Genomic DNA, 16,252 nt, shown 5'->3' with positions numbered 1-16,252 from the left:
GAAATGCACACATACATTTTCCAAATGACATGTACAAAATGGTCATAGAGGTCATACCCATCATAGCCCCTAAAGGAAAATTAGAGAAGAGACAAATAAAAATTGTAGTAGATTCAGACAATGGAGTACTATACAGCACCATGAGTGGACAAACTACAATTCCTACAGCCACAGAGATAAATCCCACAAACAATGTTCAGGGGGAAAAGAAATCCACGTGTAAAAAAGTACGTATTATATGATTCCATGTATGTAAAGTTTAAACACAAGCAAAACTAATATACAGTGTTAGAATCAGGAGCGTGGCCACCTTTGGGGGTAATAATTGGAAGGGGACCCAAAGGACCAGTGGGTTCCTGGAAACGTACTCTGCCTTGATCCGGACGCTGGTGCCGTGCATGTATATGTTTTCTTGTTTCCATGCTATAATGGATAAAAAACGTTTTTAAATAGTTAAGTTTGGCCTCTTGCCCAACTAGTTAATGAGCCATTCCTTACTTCCCCATCGTCGAAGTCCTTTAAAACAAAAACCCTGGAGCCGCCCTGACTCTTCTATGTCTTTCACACACCATATCTAATCTATCATCAAAACCCGCTAGCTCCGGCTTCGAAATCTATCAAGTCTGATTAACTTCTCGCCACCTCATAGTAGACAGTGGGATTTTTTTCAAAATCTAAAATCGGATCATGCCATTTCTCTGCTCGAATCCATTCCATTCCATTCCAAATAAAAGCTAGTGTCCTTAAGCGTCCTCCTACCCACATTCTCATTTCTTCTCTGCTCTTCTCTCTGCCTTCTCTTCCCTTGGCTCCCCCTACTCCAGTCGCACTGGCCCCACCTGACATCCTTCTTCAGGAACGTCACACTTGCAGGCCCCCCCATCCGGATCGCTTTTCTTGCCATTATTTCCATTGCTTGCTTTCTCACTTCTTTCACGTTTTTCTTCAAATCTTTCGGCCTCATTGAAACTTTCCCCCACCAGCCTACATAAAATTATCACCCTCTTTCTCCCTTTACATGTGTAATTTTTTTTTTTTTTAATCCATAGTACTTACTACTACCTGACAAACTGTATATTTTATTTGCCTGTTTGGTAATTGTGCGTCTACCCCCATTAGTCTGGAAGCTACATTAGGACGCTCACTGCTTTTAAGAAATCACTCTATTAGAATGCAGAGTTAAATTTGTTCTACTGTTTGAGTGTTTTCAAGTGAGTGTGTGTGTGTGTCTGTGTGTGTGTGTGTGTAAATATTTTAAATTGGGGGTGGAGGACCTTTGAGATTCCTCTTTATCCCATAAGTCAAGCAATGCAATAAACGTATATTTTACTCGGGATCTATTTATTTGTTTGTTTTTTTGCTGTGAAGAGAAAGTTTCTTCAGAGTATCTGGAGAATTATATTCAGAATTACCTGGAATAATATTCCAAACTGATAGAAGTTGCAATAAAAACACTACATCATGCATCTATAACTCTCCGCTGCTCCCCCCACAGTCCCGGCCTGGCTGTCTTTCACAAATGGCACGACCATCCATCCACTTAGTTTCTAGAGTCAGAAATCTGGGAGTCATTCTTAGCTCCTTCCTTTGCTTCACTACCACATTCATCTGGGGAAAACGATGAGGCAAAAACTACTAGCAGGAAGGTCAAGTAAACTCATGGCAAGCAAAGGAGCGAATGGTTTCCACCAAGTCCAAACAGACATTGCCACTCTTTAAAGCACAGATTAGAACTCTGAGTTCTCACTCTTGATTTTTTAAAAAATGCATCTTTCCCAAAAGGTAACCCAAAATTAGTTGGCAGAGCCACACATACCTAGACCCTTATCACAAGCCCTCCAACTCTTCCTCCGATCTTAATCCACTCTGTGAGTCAGTCTCCTGGTTGGCCTGATGAAGTAAGTAGTCACGTGGAGGAGACAAAGAACTGAAGGCATCCTCTAGGATCTGATGGCAGCTTCTAACCTCCATCCAGGAAAACCTAGAGCCCTTAGTCATACAACCATAAAGAAATAAATTCCATCAACTGCCTGAACATGCTTGGAAGTGGGTTTTCCCCAGCGGAGCCTCCAGATGAAAATACAGCCTGGTGGACACCTTGATGGCAGCCATGTGAGACCCTGAGCAGAGGTACCCAGCTAAGCCCTGCCTCAACTCCTGATCAATGAAAGCTCTAAGATAATAACTGCGTGTCGTTTTAATTGTGATAGTTACATGGCAATAGGAAATTGAATTGCTGCATGGAAAAGGGAAGAGGAAAAGCCAAGTTCAAATTTCAGCTCGACCACGGCACTAACAGTGGTCCTCAATTATCCTTGTCTTTAACGTGGGTATGATGATAGCACCTATATCCCAAAGTTGTTGGGAGGGAAACACGTTCAGAAGGATACATTTAATAAGGGAGTAAATATCTCATTTTATGGAGAGCAGCACTAACACATACTAAATGGTGAATATTCTTGTCAAACTCAAGTCTTCTGCAGGTTGAGAGTAAGAGGGAATACTATTTCCACTTACAGATGCCCCATAAAGATTCTGTCATTTCGCCTCTCTGTGGAATAACCTAGTTCCTGCCCTCTGGTCTGAGTCCACAGGTTGAAATATTAGAAGCTTGAAAGTCAGAAGCAGGGGGAAAGGCAGAGGCTAACAACTATAAACTAGCCGAAATGATAAAATGAGATGCCTTTTGAAACAACCAAAGCAGATGAAATTATAAGCTTCTCCTGCTTAGTATCAGTAACCCATTCCTAAAAATAAGGGATTCTGCATGAAGACAGTTCTTTTCCATCATTTTAAAGGAAAAAATTATGTACAATTATTAGGCGACCCAAACTTCCATCCAACTTCCTAAAATGTAAGTAAAAGGCAGTAAAAGATCTATATATGAGTAGAAACTAACACGTTAGATTATAAATTGTTTGAAATACTGTAATTCCTTGATTACCAAATAATCACAGCGGTTGATAAAAAAACAGATGCTTTGTGTGTAGCATCAGTTGTGGCGGCCGCTGGTGTCAGCACTGTAATGGGTGCACTTCCCTTTTGACTGCACGGCACGCTTTTCAAAACTTCTCCACGTGATTCTGATGGTTTATCGGTTCTGCTTAGAATTTAAACACAGACTTGACCTGTACTGTTTTGCCTAAAATGTTGCGTTGCACTTCAGGCACATAAATTAAAATTTACTTGAATAAACATTGGCAGAAAAATGTTGTATTGAGAAATAGACACGTTTTCTGAAGTTTGGATGTGATAAACAAAGGCATTCTATCCAAACAACAACAATAACAGGACACAGTCTGCAATTGTTTCTATACATCAGTGGTTCTCAACCTGGAATAATTTTGCTCCCCCAGAGAGCAAATGTGGCAACGTCTGGAGACAATTTTGGTTGTCACAACTGGGGACGTGCTACGAGCATCTACGAGTAGAGGCCAGATATGACGCCAAATATGCCACAACGCACAGACTTCCCGACAGCAAAGAATTATCAGGTCTCAAATGCTGGCAGTGCCGAGGCTGAGAAACCCTGCTACATCCACGGGTGCCACAAACTAGAGAATACACAAGGTAATATTTGTATATATTGTTTGGTTTTGTGAAATCATTTGCCTTTATGATATAACAGTTAAAATCATAACACATATAAGAATCTAAAGGATTAACATGGCGAGCAAAATTCCAAAAAGCACTTGATGTTCTTTTAATAGTATTTGCATAGTTGAAACCAGGAAGGCCTTGAGTAGAATTAGTTTTACACGTCTTTCTGAAAGCTAAAATATGCTCTATTAAAGGGGCAACTACATCTGGTCCTATAGTTTCCTAACGACTGATTTTCATACCACAAAGGGATATGATTAAACAATATGTGAGACAATTCATCCACTACAAGAGGGAAACTTCTTTCGAAAGAGGATAGAAGCGTGGTTGAAGGCAAGCAACACAGATTTTGGAGACAAACATGCGGAGTTGGACTCCTTCCGCTGTCCCTTAGTATGTGGCCTCGGGCGCTTAACTGGACCTCAGTGTCGGCACTGCAGAACTGTTAACAGAATACATGTCCACGCCTGCTATGACAGAACACCTTCTGCAGAGCCCGGAGCGCACTGGAGAGTCCGTATGTTCTAGTTCCTTTATATCTCACGAACATAGGTACTGGCATTTGTTTTTATGTACACCATCTATTTATTTGCGTTTACTCTCACTCTATAAACAAATCGACAAGTCTTCTGGATAACTGGATCCTGCACCAGGAAAACAGGGGGCTGGATATGCTCTAGAATTCTAAGACTCTATGACTCAACGACGGTGATTCTGTGGTTCTAGTACTGAGGACGGTCATCCCCAGGGGCTCATTGCTAAGGACTCCATGTGAGACTGATGGAAGACCGTGATTTTTGGCGGCGATGTTCACTCGCTCGCCCTTTTAACAGAGTTTTGCCATTGAATCATGGAGTCATCATCATCCGAGTCCAAGAGATCTACCCACGTCATCACCATACAACCAAATGAAACTGTGCTGACTGCACTTCCTTATAGGCCTCAGAGCTCTCTGCTGGATTTCCTGAAGGGAGAGCCCAAAGTCTTGGGGGTAAGTCCTTACCCCCTTCCCCATCCCTGTGGGTCTTCCTGGGATGGAGAACAGACCTTTTTTCTCCATATACGACCGCTTTTCAGGAAGGGAACTGATCTCCCTTCCCCCTTCACTTTTCGTCTACAATGTATCTTTCTTGATTAATCATGACTACTTTTAAGTCATTTGCTTATTCAAATCATTGGATCATCAGTAGAAGAGACCACGTGTCGCCATTAATACCATTTTCCTAGATTTTGATAAACAAGAGAAAGAAAACCCCACATGCACAGTTTGCCACATATCTTTGAAATGCTTCCGAGGGTTTCTTCACCTCTGAGAAACAGAATATTTAACTGTAATTACTAACACCCCTAACTCTGAGGAAATCCTAGGGCTGTTTCATGAGGAGTTAGGACTGGCCTTTGAACCCTAGAAGAGGGGATGCAGGAAACTGGGGTAACTTTTCCAAATATTTTTTTTGAAGAGGTGACCTCGGGATGTGGTAGCATCTCCCTTGGAGCTAAAAGCCATTAGCGATTCAGCTTCCCCTTTGGGCTGTTACAGACACTGGAAGTTCTTCGAAACCCATATTTAAAACTCTGTAGTGAGCCACAAAGTAGGCATCCACATAAAAACAATTTCAGTCATAAACATACCTAGAAGGGAGCCATGCGTACAGCCTCCATCCATGGTACAAAGAGTGAAATCGCTACTAGGGGCATGGTGACACAGAGGTGTGGCCTGGGGGAGAACCCAGGATGCCAGAGGAGAAGCTCTGTTGGTGGTACCGACGGGAAATAATGTAAAGGTGAGTATCCTCAAGGACCTTGCAGTCTCGGAGTAGCGTCAGACATGTACTCGATTTCGTCCGATACAAGATAAACTGGGAACACCAGGAGACTCTGTAAGTAGAGAAGGAGGAGGGTAAAGGATTTGAACCGGAAGGACCCAGGCAAGCACGACGAGGAAAGAGACACTGGGCCTTCTGAAAATCTGAGAGTGGCTGGTTAATGGAAAGCAGAAGGCATGCAGATGGAGGGAGGTGTGACATAAACTTAAGAGGGATGCGCAAGGGACCTGGGAGTCGGCTCAAAGAGGCTCGGGCACTTGTGACCTCATGCACCCATTTGTCTCCTCACAGGCCATCCAGATCCTGCTTGCCCTGATCATTGCGGGCATCGGAGCTATATTTGCATTTAATTTCTTCCATTTCTCCCAAAGATTTCCACTCGTTTTCCTCACAGGATACCCATTCTGGGGAGCGTTTATTGTGAGTACCGTTGGTTAGCAGCTTTAGAGAAATTAGTATAAAGACTGGTTTGAACTGCTTCACATCCTGGGATAATGGATCCCAAGACTATTGTCCCCGAGAAGACCAGTCCCTTCCAGGGGAAGGACATATGACTCCGTTTGGTCACTGCACTACCATCGACATGGATTTAACTACCTGTGGGTGTTCAGTGTTTAAACGTTTCTAAAGGCCTTGTGTGTAGAGTAAGGCACGGGCTCCTTTGTACCAATCTGGGAGGTGAAATGGGTAAATATCCAGCTTTCTCCTTTGCAAATAGGAAAACTGGGTTTGAGAGTAGGTGATAACTTAAACATATCTAGCTAGCACTCACAGAAGCACCAACTCTCATAGCTTAAGGAGAATTTTGAGATGATGACTATGGTTCAACCCCTTTATTCTCTGCAGAGACAATTTTATGAGTGACACTTACGTAGTGATTTATAGAGCCATAAATAAAATTATAGTGCTATTTCCATCCAACCCCACAGCCGTGGTTCCTGTTCCCGTGTCACCATTTTTAAGGGGAGATTCATTAGCGCTTCCCCACTAGAACATACACTCCCAAGAGGCAATGGCAGTGGCACAAAATGAAGCCCAAAATATAGGCTGGAACCAGGTCATGCCGGCCCTCGTGGTCACATCAAGAATGTGGACTCTTAATATGCGAGCAAGGGGAATCCACTTTAAAGAGGGTAGTGACATTTGAAAACTGATCTCTAAGATGTCATTGCATTTTCTGAGTGCGAAATGAATTCAAGGATGGTAACGGCAAACCCAGGAGAGACAGTGGGTGGGGGCGGGCTGCAAGAATCCAGGGGAGGAAGGACGATGCCCTGAACGAGCTGGGCAGCAGTGGAGATAAGTGAGACGGACAGCCGTGACCGTGACTTGGAGATAGAACTCATTTGACGGTGTGCCGATGTGGGCAAGGAACTGGTGGCATCTATCAAAAGCAACTTTCCCATCTCCGCATGTCACCTTGAGGTCCTTGGACATCAAGCTGCAGATGTCCTCGAGGTCCAACACCAATTCCCAAAGGAGAGGATCCAACCCCAGAACATTACAAAAAGTCAGTGACTCCACTCTGGGTGACAGAGCTCTCGTTCTCCCTGGGTGGTACTGGAACCTTCATATTCCAGAGTAAGAAGCAGCTGAGCTAAGTACATTAGACTCCGGCCGCCACAGCAGCCTCTAGAGAGTTCTGCCCTAAGAAGGTCTCCCCACAAATGCTGAGAGCAGACACAGTTCGCCTTTCCCTTTTCCAGGCCCTGAGTCCAGGATTATCTGTCTTGTTGGAGCCCAGCCAGGCCAGACATCTGAGTAGTATGTTTTGGACCTTAAAGGTACCACTCCCAGCTGACCTTGGCAAAGAGGCCTTGTTCAATGCCGAGCACATGCAATGCGGTATTTTTTCTTACATCAACGTGTACCCTCCTCCTTCCCTGATGCTCAGGTGGTTTGGGAGCTTCAGACATATATAGATTACAATTTCATCTCCAAAGGGAATTATACTGTAAAGTGGTCAAATATGTCACCTCTTAACATTTATCCCTTTTCTTCTTTAAAGTTTATTATTACAGGATTCGTCACAGGACTCGAAGGAAAGGAACACAGTCTGGTAAGCCACCTTTGTGACTTCTTTATAATTTTAAATCGTCTACTCGCTTTACATCATCTTTGTGCACGAAGCCTTTAGTGATGAAGGATCTCCCAGGAAAGTCTTTACACATCAAATTTGCAGTTCAAGTCATTCCTTATCCGTCAATGTCACCATCAGCCCTACATCTTTCCACTGGTTCCTGTTTCCCCGGCCAAATAAACGGAGAGTTCCTTATCGGAGACCCTCCTACATTCCTCTAACTCGACGGTTCTTAACTGTGAGCACGTTTACTCCCCCTGCCCCACCCCAAGAATATGTGACAATGTCTAAAGACATTTTCGGTTGTCACAGTTAGGTAGAGGAGTACTATTGCCACCCAGTGGGTAGAGGCCAGGAATGTTTCTAAACTTACTAAAATGCACAGGACAACCACAAAACATTACCTGGCCCCAAATGTCTATAGGGCCAAAACAGAGAAACCCCGCTCTAACTAAAACCCATCCCAGGACCCCAGTAATCCTCCCTCCCCCAGCACCGCCACCAACGGAGGCTTTTCTTCGTAGCTTGCCCAGATTCTGGAGAAAAGAGTCTGGCCTTGACGCCAGATCATTCTAGGGATGAATCAAGGCTATCACTCATTGCTGTCTCAACTTGAAGGTAAAAGTACCTACTTCGAAGGATTATTTTGAGGATTTAATAAGTTGTTACATATAAAAGATGTGCCAATGATGCTTAAACGTTTGTACTCCTTTCTAATCACTTTTTTTTTTCTTAAGGCCCTGGAAATGTGAGCCTTCTCTCAAAGCCATTTTAACCTGTTTTTATGGCCCTCTGCCAATTTCCCATAGGGACAGCTACAAGTCATGGTTGGGGGGGAGGTGGATGAAATTCTGAGGGGACAAATGCTCCTATGTCTCTCTACCTATGGACATAATTGCAGACAATGCAGATGAAGCCCCAGATGCTGTTCTCTCTATACTGACTTCCTCTCAGAGCTAAGGGGTACACTAACAATAAGGCAGGCCTGCCCCCAATTCACTGAGAGTTGTGCAGATGAAGGCAGGCAAGACCTCACGGGGGCAGGAGCACTCACTAAACTGGGCATCAGAAAATCCAGCCCTCCATCACAGCTCCTGACCCAACTGCACTGCGGGATCGCTCACAATCACTTAATCCTTGAGCCCTAGGTACCTGCAATGTGGGGATAACAGGTGATCTGCCTACATCACACACCTGTAATGAGGATCAGATGAAGACTAAGGCTGGGCATATCCTTTGTAAACTACAAAGCACCATACACATGACGGTCTGCTGGTTTAGAGACTCTAGTCCATTAAATGTCCTATGGGAGACAAAACAGAGCCTTGAATGAGAGAAGGACCGGAGATGGAGAGAAATGGCGTTATCCATGTGCCCCTGTGCGTTCTCTACCAAGATGCCTGTTTGTAATACAGACCTGTGTTTGGGGTAAACGTTAAGTCATAGGTATAATTCCAAGTCCTGCTGCACTGAGCCACGAGCTGCTCCTGGAGGGGACAGGCTGTGTAAGAGCACCATAGGATGGGGTAATCGAAACAGGGACCTTCCATGTTGGAACACTGAGATAAGAAAGGAAACCTATACACCCCAGTCCAAATTCATTACCATCTGTAATATGTTGGTGACTTGGTTGGTTATTGTTTGAATCCCCTTGGGGACTGGATCTGAGCCACATGAAGGCAGGACCTCATCTAGTCTGTTCATCTTTGTGTCCCAGGGGCCCTAGTGCAGTGCCTGGCATATAGTTGGTGAACACAAAATATTTATTTAAAAAAGTGAATAAAGAGATACTGCCCTAACATTAGGTGACATCATTCTCCTTTTAAAGAACAGAAATTGAGAGTCCAAGGGATCAGTTACCTCATATAACTAATTTTGAGTTCACTAGGACTCAAAATCAGGTCTAATTACAAGGCCAAGGTAGTTCTAACGAGCTATTCTGCTTATAGATTATGAAAGGTGGTGCGCTAGGATATACTGAGCATTTTCTTAAGCTCTGACCATACAGCACCCTTCTCTACGTGTTCTCTTTCTTGGCTCCCTGGCTCGTTCTAACACTTGGATTGTCTTCTGACTTTGATGAATCAGGATGTAACTTAAAAGCCTCTGGGGGAGTACTGACCTGATCGGGCAGTCACCCTGGACAGGTATCTGGAAAGATAAAAAGCACTAAGGATTTCTTACCGAGTATTTTTGGTTTGGTTTGGTTTTTATTTATTGTATTACTTTTTAAAAACTATTTTCCAGGAACAAGGTGTCAAGACCCTGAACGTCATCAGTGCCTTGGTTGCGGTAGCTGGGATTGCTTTAACCCTTATCAGCTACAGATATCAGCACCAGTACTGCGAGGCGCCTTCCCTGGAAGGAATATGTGTTGTAGGTAGAATCTTTTTCAACGTAAGTGGTCTTATTCTTTTTGTTTGTTTACTTTTTAATTTTTATGTAAATTTATTTTCCAATTACAGTTGACAATATTATTTTATATTAGTTTCAGGTGTATAGCATAGTGGTCAGATATTTATATAATTTATGAAGTGATTTCCCCTCAATACATCTTGTACCCACCTGGCGTAAGTGGTCTTATTTTTATACCGTGAATCTGTATAATCTTATCTGAACTATATTCACGACGCATTGCTTCATTAATTTTGATTCCAATAATCAAAGTTGTGTCAGCATTTGAACTGACTGTTAAGAAGCATATTGTGATTCAGGAGCCACAGTCTCTGGATCTGAATCCTGGTTTTGTCACTTATAAGCCTGTGACCTTGGCCTAAAATTCCACATCATCTGAACCTCTCTTTTCCTCATGTGGATAATGAAGATAATAAGAATATCTATCTCACTGGGTTGTTGTTAGAACACTACCCGGCATGGTGTTAACAGTCAACAGGTTTTAGCTATTACTATTAGTATTGATGTAGATTGGGTTACATTTTATCTTTTTAGCATTAATGAGGAACAGATCTAAAAGTTTACTCAATTAATACTAAAAACAAAATACAGTGGGAGAAGGTGTTTAAGCCACTTAATTATAAAATATTTTCATAATTTTAGAAGATAATTTTATATAAATGTAGCGGTTTTATCTATTAAAACAGAAGAGATGTATCTTTACCAGGAAATATAATTATAGGTGTAATTTTAAGTATTTATGTAAAAAGTATTCAATGAGATTATTTTTACTCATGTCGATAATTCCAAAAGGCCTTTCCCCCTCCTTCCACAAGCAAATCCTGGGGTTTCATTCTATTTCTCCCAGCCGCATCTTGAAGGCTTTGGTCCTAGAATGTTAATGAGATTTGGTCCGTTTGGATAGAAGTGAAGTGAAATTATGAGAAACTGTCTCCCCCAAGGAAGAGGAAAGGAAAAGAGCTATCAGTTACTGAAGACGAGGTCTTACTTAATCCTCACAATCACCTATTACAGTGAGTCTAAGTCTACGGCCATGCCACCCTGAAAAAGCCTGATCCCATCTGATCTCAGAAGCTAAGCAGGGTTGGGCCTGGTTAGTACTTGGATGGAAGACCACCTAGGAAGACCAGGTGTTGTAGGCGTAAACAATAAAAAATAAAAAAACAAGAGATTGTAAGCTGACAAGTTCTTTGCAATCTGTGAAGTCAACCAAGGGTTGCCTCGCCTAAAACTAAAAATAAAAAAAAGGAAGGAAGGAAGGAAGGAAGGAAGGGAGGAAGGAAGGAAGGGGAAGAAGGGGAATGACAGCCACAATGTTTGGCAGTGATAAGGAAGGAAGGAAGGAAGGAAGGAAGGAAGGAAGGAAGGAAGGAAGGAAGGAGAAAGAAGAAAGAAAGATAGAGAAAGAAAGAAAGAAAGAAGCGAGAAAGAGTCTAAGGACGTTCCCATGTGTTCTGAGATAAATTCCAGACTTAGACTCATAAAAGGTTACTAAAGAAAGCCAGAAACCAGTATAAGGGACAAAATCCTGTCCTCATTAGGTCAAGAATGTAACATTATAAGCCTTACCCTTTCCTAGAGGACAGGAGGCCACTATGGCACATTCCTTCAGGATAAACCAGGAAGCAGTTGTGTCCCGAAAGGGTAAAATCTCCATACAAATGAAAGTCTCCTGTCTACTTCCGGCCCCACGTGGTCAGTGTTGCAGGATTGGTTCCTGCATACAGAATCATGGGGAATTTGTCCCTCGTATAACTCCGCGATTCCTTGTTGTAACCCACATATCGTAAATGAGTTAAAAAAAAAAAAAAAAAAAAGCCAGAAGAGTGGGCTTTAGACATCTCTTGGACTGACCTCTGTTCCAAAGACCACCGCACTGTCTACGCTGCAGCCAGAATCATCACTTAAAAAGGCAAAACTGAGCACATTACTCAATGGCTTCTAGTTAAACACAGCTGTGAAAGGCTCGGGAGAGCCTGTGGGACCTATCCTGGCTTCCACCCCGACATTCCAGGCCTTTGTCTTTCCCACCTCACTCTCCTACTGCTTCCTGGAATTCCTCAACGTGTCAGGGACCCACTGCCCCGGGACCATAAGACAAGCTTTTTCTTGCTTCAAATAAACGTGCCCCAGTCCACTGCTTACTTTTTCCCATCTACTCATTAACTCCTTTTTTTTTTTTGTCTTTAATTTCTGTTTAAACATCACTTCTGTAAGGAGGTCCTTCCTGATTGCACCTCACCCTTCCCAGTGCAGACCTGGTCAGATTCCCCAGGATAGTAGTGCATAGCTCCCAAAACTTTTTCATAGCACTTATCATAATCTAAGTAAATAACTGACTGATTATTTGTTACTGTGCCTTCCTTACTATGATGGAAGTTTCACAAAGACCAAGACCAGGTCTTACCTTGTTCAGTAAATTTACAGTAGGTGCTTCGTACATAAAGTTTACCATCAAATGTGGAATATCCAAGCTTTTGGAATTATCACAGGGAAACAAGATGTGAACAGACTCAGTCACTTGTTCGAGGTTAAGTGTAACCTTGGACCCAACTGTACCCAGCTCGTCTCAGCTTTGTGGACACCATGCTATTCGATTTCAAAACATTACCTTAAAACAGAGTATGCAAAATGGCAATCTGTGGACGATATCCTGCCTGAAGCTATGTTCTCTTTGAGTCACATAAGTGAACAGATACCTGGAAAATTTCCCATTAAAAATATGTGTATCCAGTTTCCTTAGGAAAGAAAAAAGACCAGACATCACGAGGCCCATATTTCCACATGGCAACTACTGCCTGGAACTGAGTGATGGAGGCATCCTAGGAATACCTTTACTCACTACCCTCTCCCCTCCTGACCATTTCACTCATTTAGGATGGTTGCCTGGTTCCTACAGGCATTGGGGTTTGTTGCCCCTGCTCACCAGAATGACAAAAGATAAAAATTGTTCAATCGTTGATGGCTGCAGAAGCATCTAAAATGCGGGTTTTCCCTTACTTGGTCATACAGTGTACATGGCTCTTGGCTTAGATCTTTAAAATGATATAGCTTTCATTCCAAATGCCATTTATTTGTCCTCATTATTTGCAGGGGATTTTGTCGGTCTTACTGATCACCAGCGTGGTAGAGCTCAGCATCTCTGTGACTATCGCCTCCTTTAGAAGCAAGTGCTGGGCAAGGTCAAATGAGGTGCGTTCAATGTTATGAGAACGGATTACCACTGGGACACTCCAAGGTTCCCAGGTGACCTCTAGCTTATCAGTGGGTGGAGCAACATTCTCAGATGCCGAACTGAAAATTCTAAGTTTAGGAAGGTCAAGGAGGGACAAGCTTAAAATTGAAGGCCCACACCACCCTTTGAGATATCTATGCTTCTTCTTGCCTTATCTGCTATCCACAGTCATCTCCATTCAGACATAGCTTCTGATCTCCCCACTAAAATATAAGCAAGACTAGACTTAATGGAAAACCATATTACTGTAAAACAGGGAGCTTACACCTGAGTCATAAGGGTATATAAGACAATTCCCCCACCAGAGAGGAAGCGGAGAAGAAAAATATTTAACAGTGATACTAATATGATTTACAATAATTATTAGAGCTTACATGACTGAATGCTGTCATTGTTAAATTACTTAGCACCAACTCACTCAATCCTAACAAAACTACTAGAACACCCTTATTTTACATATAGAAGAACTAGAGCACAAGGAGTAACCTCCCCAGTGTCACGTAACAGCAGGCTCTGGCTGAAATCATGTGGTTCCAGAGTCTGCTCTCTAAATCCCCGATAACAGTACCAGGTCCTGTGTTAGGGCTTTTTGTTTCTGTTTTTGTTTTCCCCCCCTCTCTTTTTTACATCAACTTTATAAAAACATAATTTACAAGCAATAAAATGCACCCTTTCTAAGAGGTTTGGCAAATTGTATACACCTGTTTAGCTACCACCGCAGTCAAGATACAGTGAATTCCTGTCACCTCAAAAAATTCTGTGCAACCTCTCGGCAGCCAGTATCTTCATCGCCTCGATTAGTTATAGCTTTCTCTAACTTCACATTCACGGAATCCTAAGCAAGTATTCTTGGCGTCTGGCTTCTTTCACTCAGCAGGCTGTTTATGAGATTCATCTGTGCTGTTGCATGCATCAGTAGTCCATTGCTTTCATGTAAGGATACACCACAATCTGGTTATCCATTTACTTTTTGATGGGCATTTGGTAGCCATGAACATTTGAGTTGGTGTCTTTGTGTTGTATCTAGGATTTGATTGCCAGATCATGTGGCAAGTGGATGTTTAACTTTCTAAGAAAATGCCAGACACTTCTCCAAAGTGACTGCACCATTTTGCATTCTTATCGGCAATATCTGAGAGGTACAGTTGCTCCATATAATCACCAATCCTTGGAATTGTCAGTTGTATTAATAATTTAGCCATTCTAGTGGGTACGCAGTATTTCATGATAGTTTTAATTTGCATTTTCCTGATGACAAACGATGATGAGACTCTGTGTTTATTGTCCATTTGTATATCCTTTTTTTTTTGAGATGTGTCTATTCAAATATTTAGCCAACTTTCATTGCATTGCTTATCTTATTGAGTTATAAGAACCTAACTGATTCTTAATATAAGTCTTTTTGTGAGATACGTGTATTGCTAATATTTTTCCCAGCCTTGGTTTGCCTTTTCATTTCCTTAATAGTTTCTTTCAAATAAATTTGATGAAGTCTAATTTATGATTTCTTTTATGGATAGTTCTTTCTGTGTTCTAACAAAACTTTGCTTACACCAAGGTTGTAAAGATATTCTCCTCTGTTTTATTGTAGAAGTTTTATAGTTTTAGTTTTTATGTATAGGACTATAATAGATTTTGAGTTAAATTTTATATATAGTTATGACGTAAGGTTAGAAGTTCACACACACACACACACACACACACACTGCCATAGAGAGTTTAAACACTATTTGTTGAAAATGCAATGTTTCCCCCTATTACCTTAGCAATTTTGTGAAAATCAAATGACCTCTTATTTCTAGGTCTCTTTTGGACACTTTTTTTTTGTCCCGCTGATCTATATATCTATCTTTCCACATATTTCACACTGTCTTAATTTCTGTAGCTTTCGAGTAATTCTTTTTTAGTGTAGTACAACATGCTATTTATCATTTCAACCATCTGTAAGTGTACATTTCAGTGGCCTTAAATACATTCATAATGATATATAACCATCACCACTATCTATGCCCAAAACTTTTTATCATCCCAATACAAATTCTGTGCCATTAAACAGTATCTCTCCTTGTCTACTCCTTCCAGCCAATAGTAACATCTATTCTACTTTATGTCTTTATGTCTACTATTATCTAGTGCCTATGATCGATAACTTACAAAGGTTGAATCATGTATTTGCATTAATGTTTCTGCTTATTTGACTAAACATAATATTTTCCAGTGCATTTATGTTGTAGCATATATCAAAATTTCATTCCTTTTATGGACAAATCGTAGTCCCTTGTGTGTATATACCACATTTTGTCTAGCCATTCATTTGTTTGATGGACACAGACAGGCTTTTTGTGCCTTTTGGCTATTGCGAATAATGCTACTATGAACACTGATGTACAAATATCTGTTTGCATCCCTGTTTCCAATTCTTTGGATATATACCTAAAAGTGTGATTCCTGCAACAAATAGTAGTTATATGTTTAACATTTTGAGACACTGCCAAACTGTTTTTGACAGTGGCTGCACCATTTTACATTCCCACCAACGGTGCATAAAGATTCCAATTTCTCCACATCATCGCCAACACCTGGTATGTCCTTTCTTCTTTAATAAAAGCCATGGGTATGAAGTGGCATCTCATTGTTTCTATAAGTTTTACAATTTTAGCTTTTAGGTTTATATCTTTAATCTATTTTGAGTTAAATTTTATATATGGTATAAGATAATGCTCCAACTTCCTTCTTTTACTTATGGATATCCAGTTTTCCAGCACCATTTGTTGAAACCGTCCTTTCCTCCACTGAATGGTCTTGGTACCCTTGATGAAAATCAATTGATATATGTGAGGGTTTATTTCCGGGCTCTGTATTCCAGTCCAGTCATCCATATGTCTGTCTTTATGCCAGTACCATACTCTCTTAATTACTGCAGCTTTGTAGTAAGTTTCAAAATTAGAAAGTATGATTCTTCAACTTTAGTCTTCCTTTTCAAGATTTATTTTTTAGCTATTTGGGGCCCCTTGAAATTTCATATGAATTTGTGAATTGGTTTTGACATTTCTGAGAAGAAGGCTGTTGGAATTTTGATGAAAATTACATTGAATC

General features: G+C 41.4%; 1 protein-coding gene and 1 non-coding gene across 2 annotated transcripts in view; both read left to right on the top strand.

Moving 5' to 3' along the window:
* Positions 1–4,450: 4,450 nt before the first annotated feature.
* Positions 4,451–16,252, top strand: part of MS4A14 (membrane spanning 4-domains A14) — a 17,511-nt gene continuing 5,709 nt past the window's right edge. The window contains exons 1-5 of the mRNA XM_006911359.1: positions 4,451–4,591; positions 5,718–5,846; positions 7,435–7,485; positions 9,754–9,903; positions 13,015–13,113. Of these exons, the coding sequence (XP_006911421.1) occupies positions 4,451–4,591; positions 5,718–5,846; positions 7,435–7,485; positions 9,754–9,903; positions 13,015–13,113 (570 nt within the window). The remainder of the gene's footprint in view (positions 4,592–5,717; positions 5,847–7,434; positions 7,486–9,753; positions 9,904–13,014; positions 13,114–16,252) is intronic.
* LOC112479292 lies at positions 10,945–11,063 on the top strand. The gene has a single exon (XR_003046153.1). It is a non-coding gene; the product is annotated as a 5S ribosomal RNA (ribosomal RNA).

Source organism: Pteropus alecto, unplaced genomic scaffold (genome assembly GCF_000325575.1).
Source record: "Pteropus alecto unplaced genomic scaffold, ASM32557v1 scaffold43, whole genome shotgun sequence".
In the NCBI taxonomy this organism is placed as follows: Eukaryota; Metazoa; Chordata; class Mammalia; order Chiroptera; family Pteropodidae; genus Pteropus; species Pteropus alecto.
Note: the sequence above shows the minus strand (reverse complement) of the source record. Positions and strands in the feature narration are given on the sequence as shown.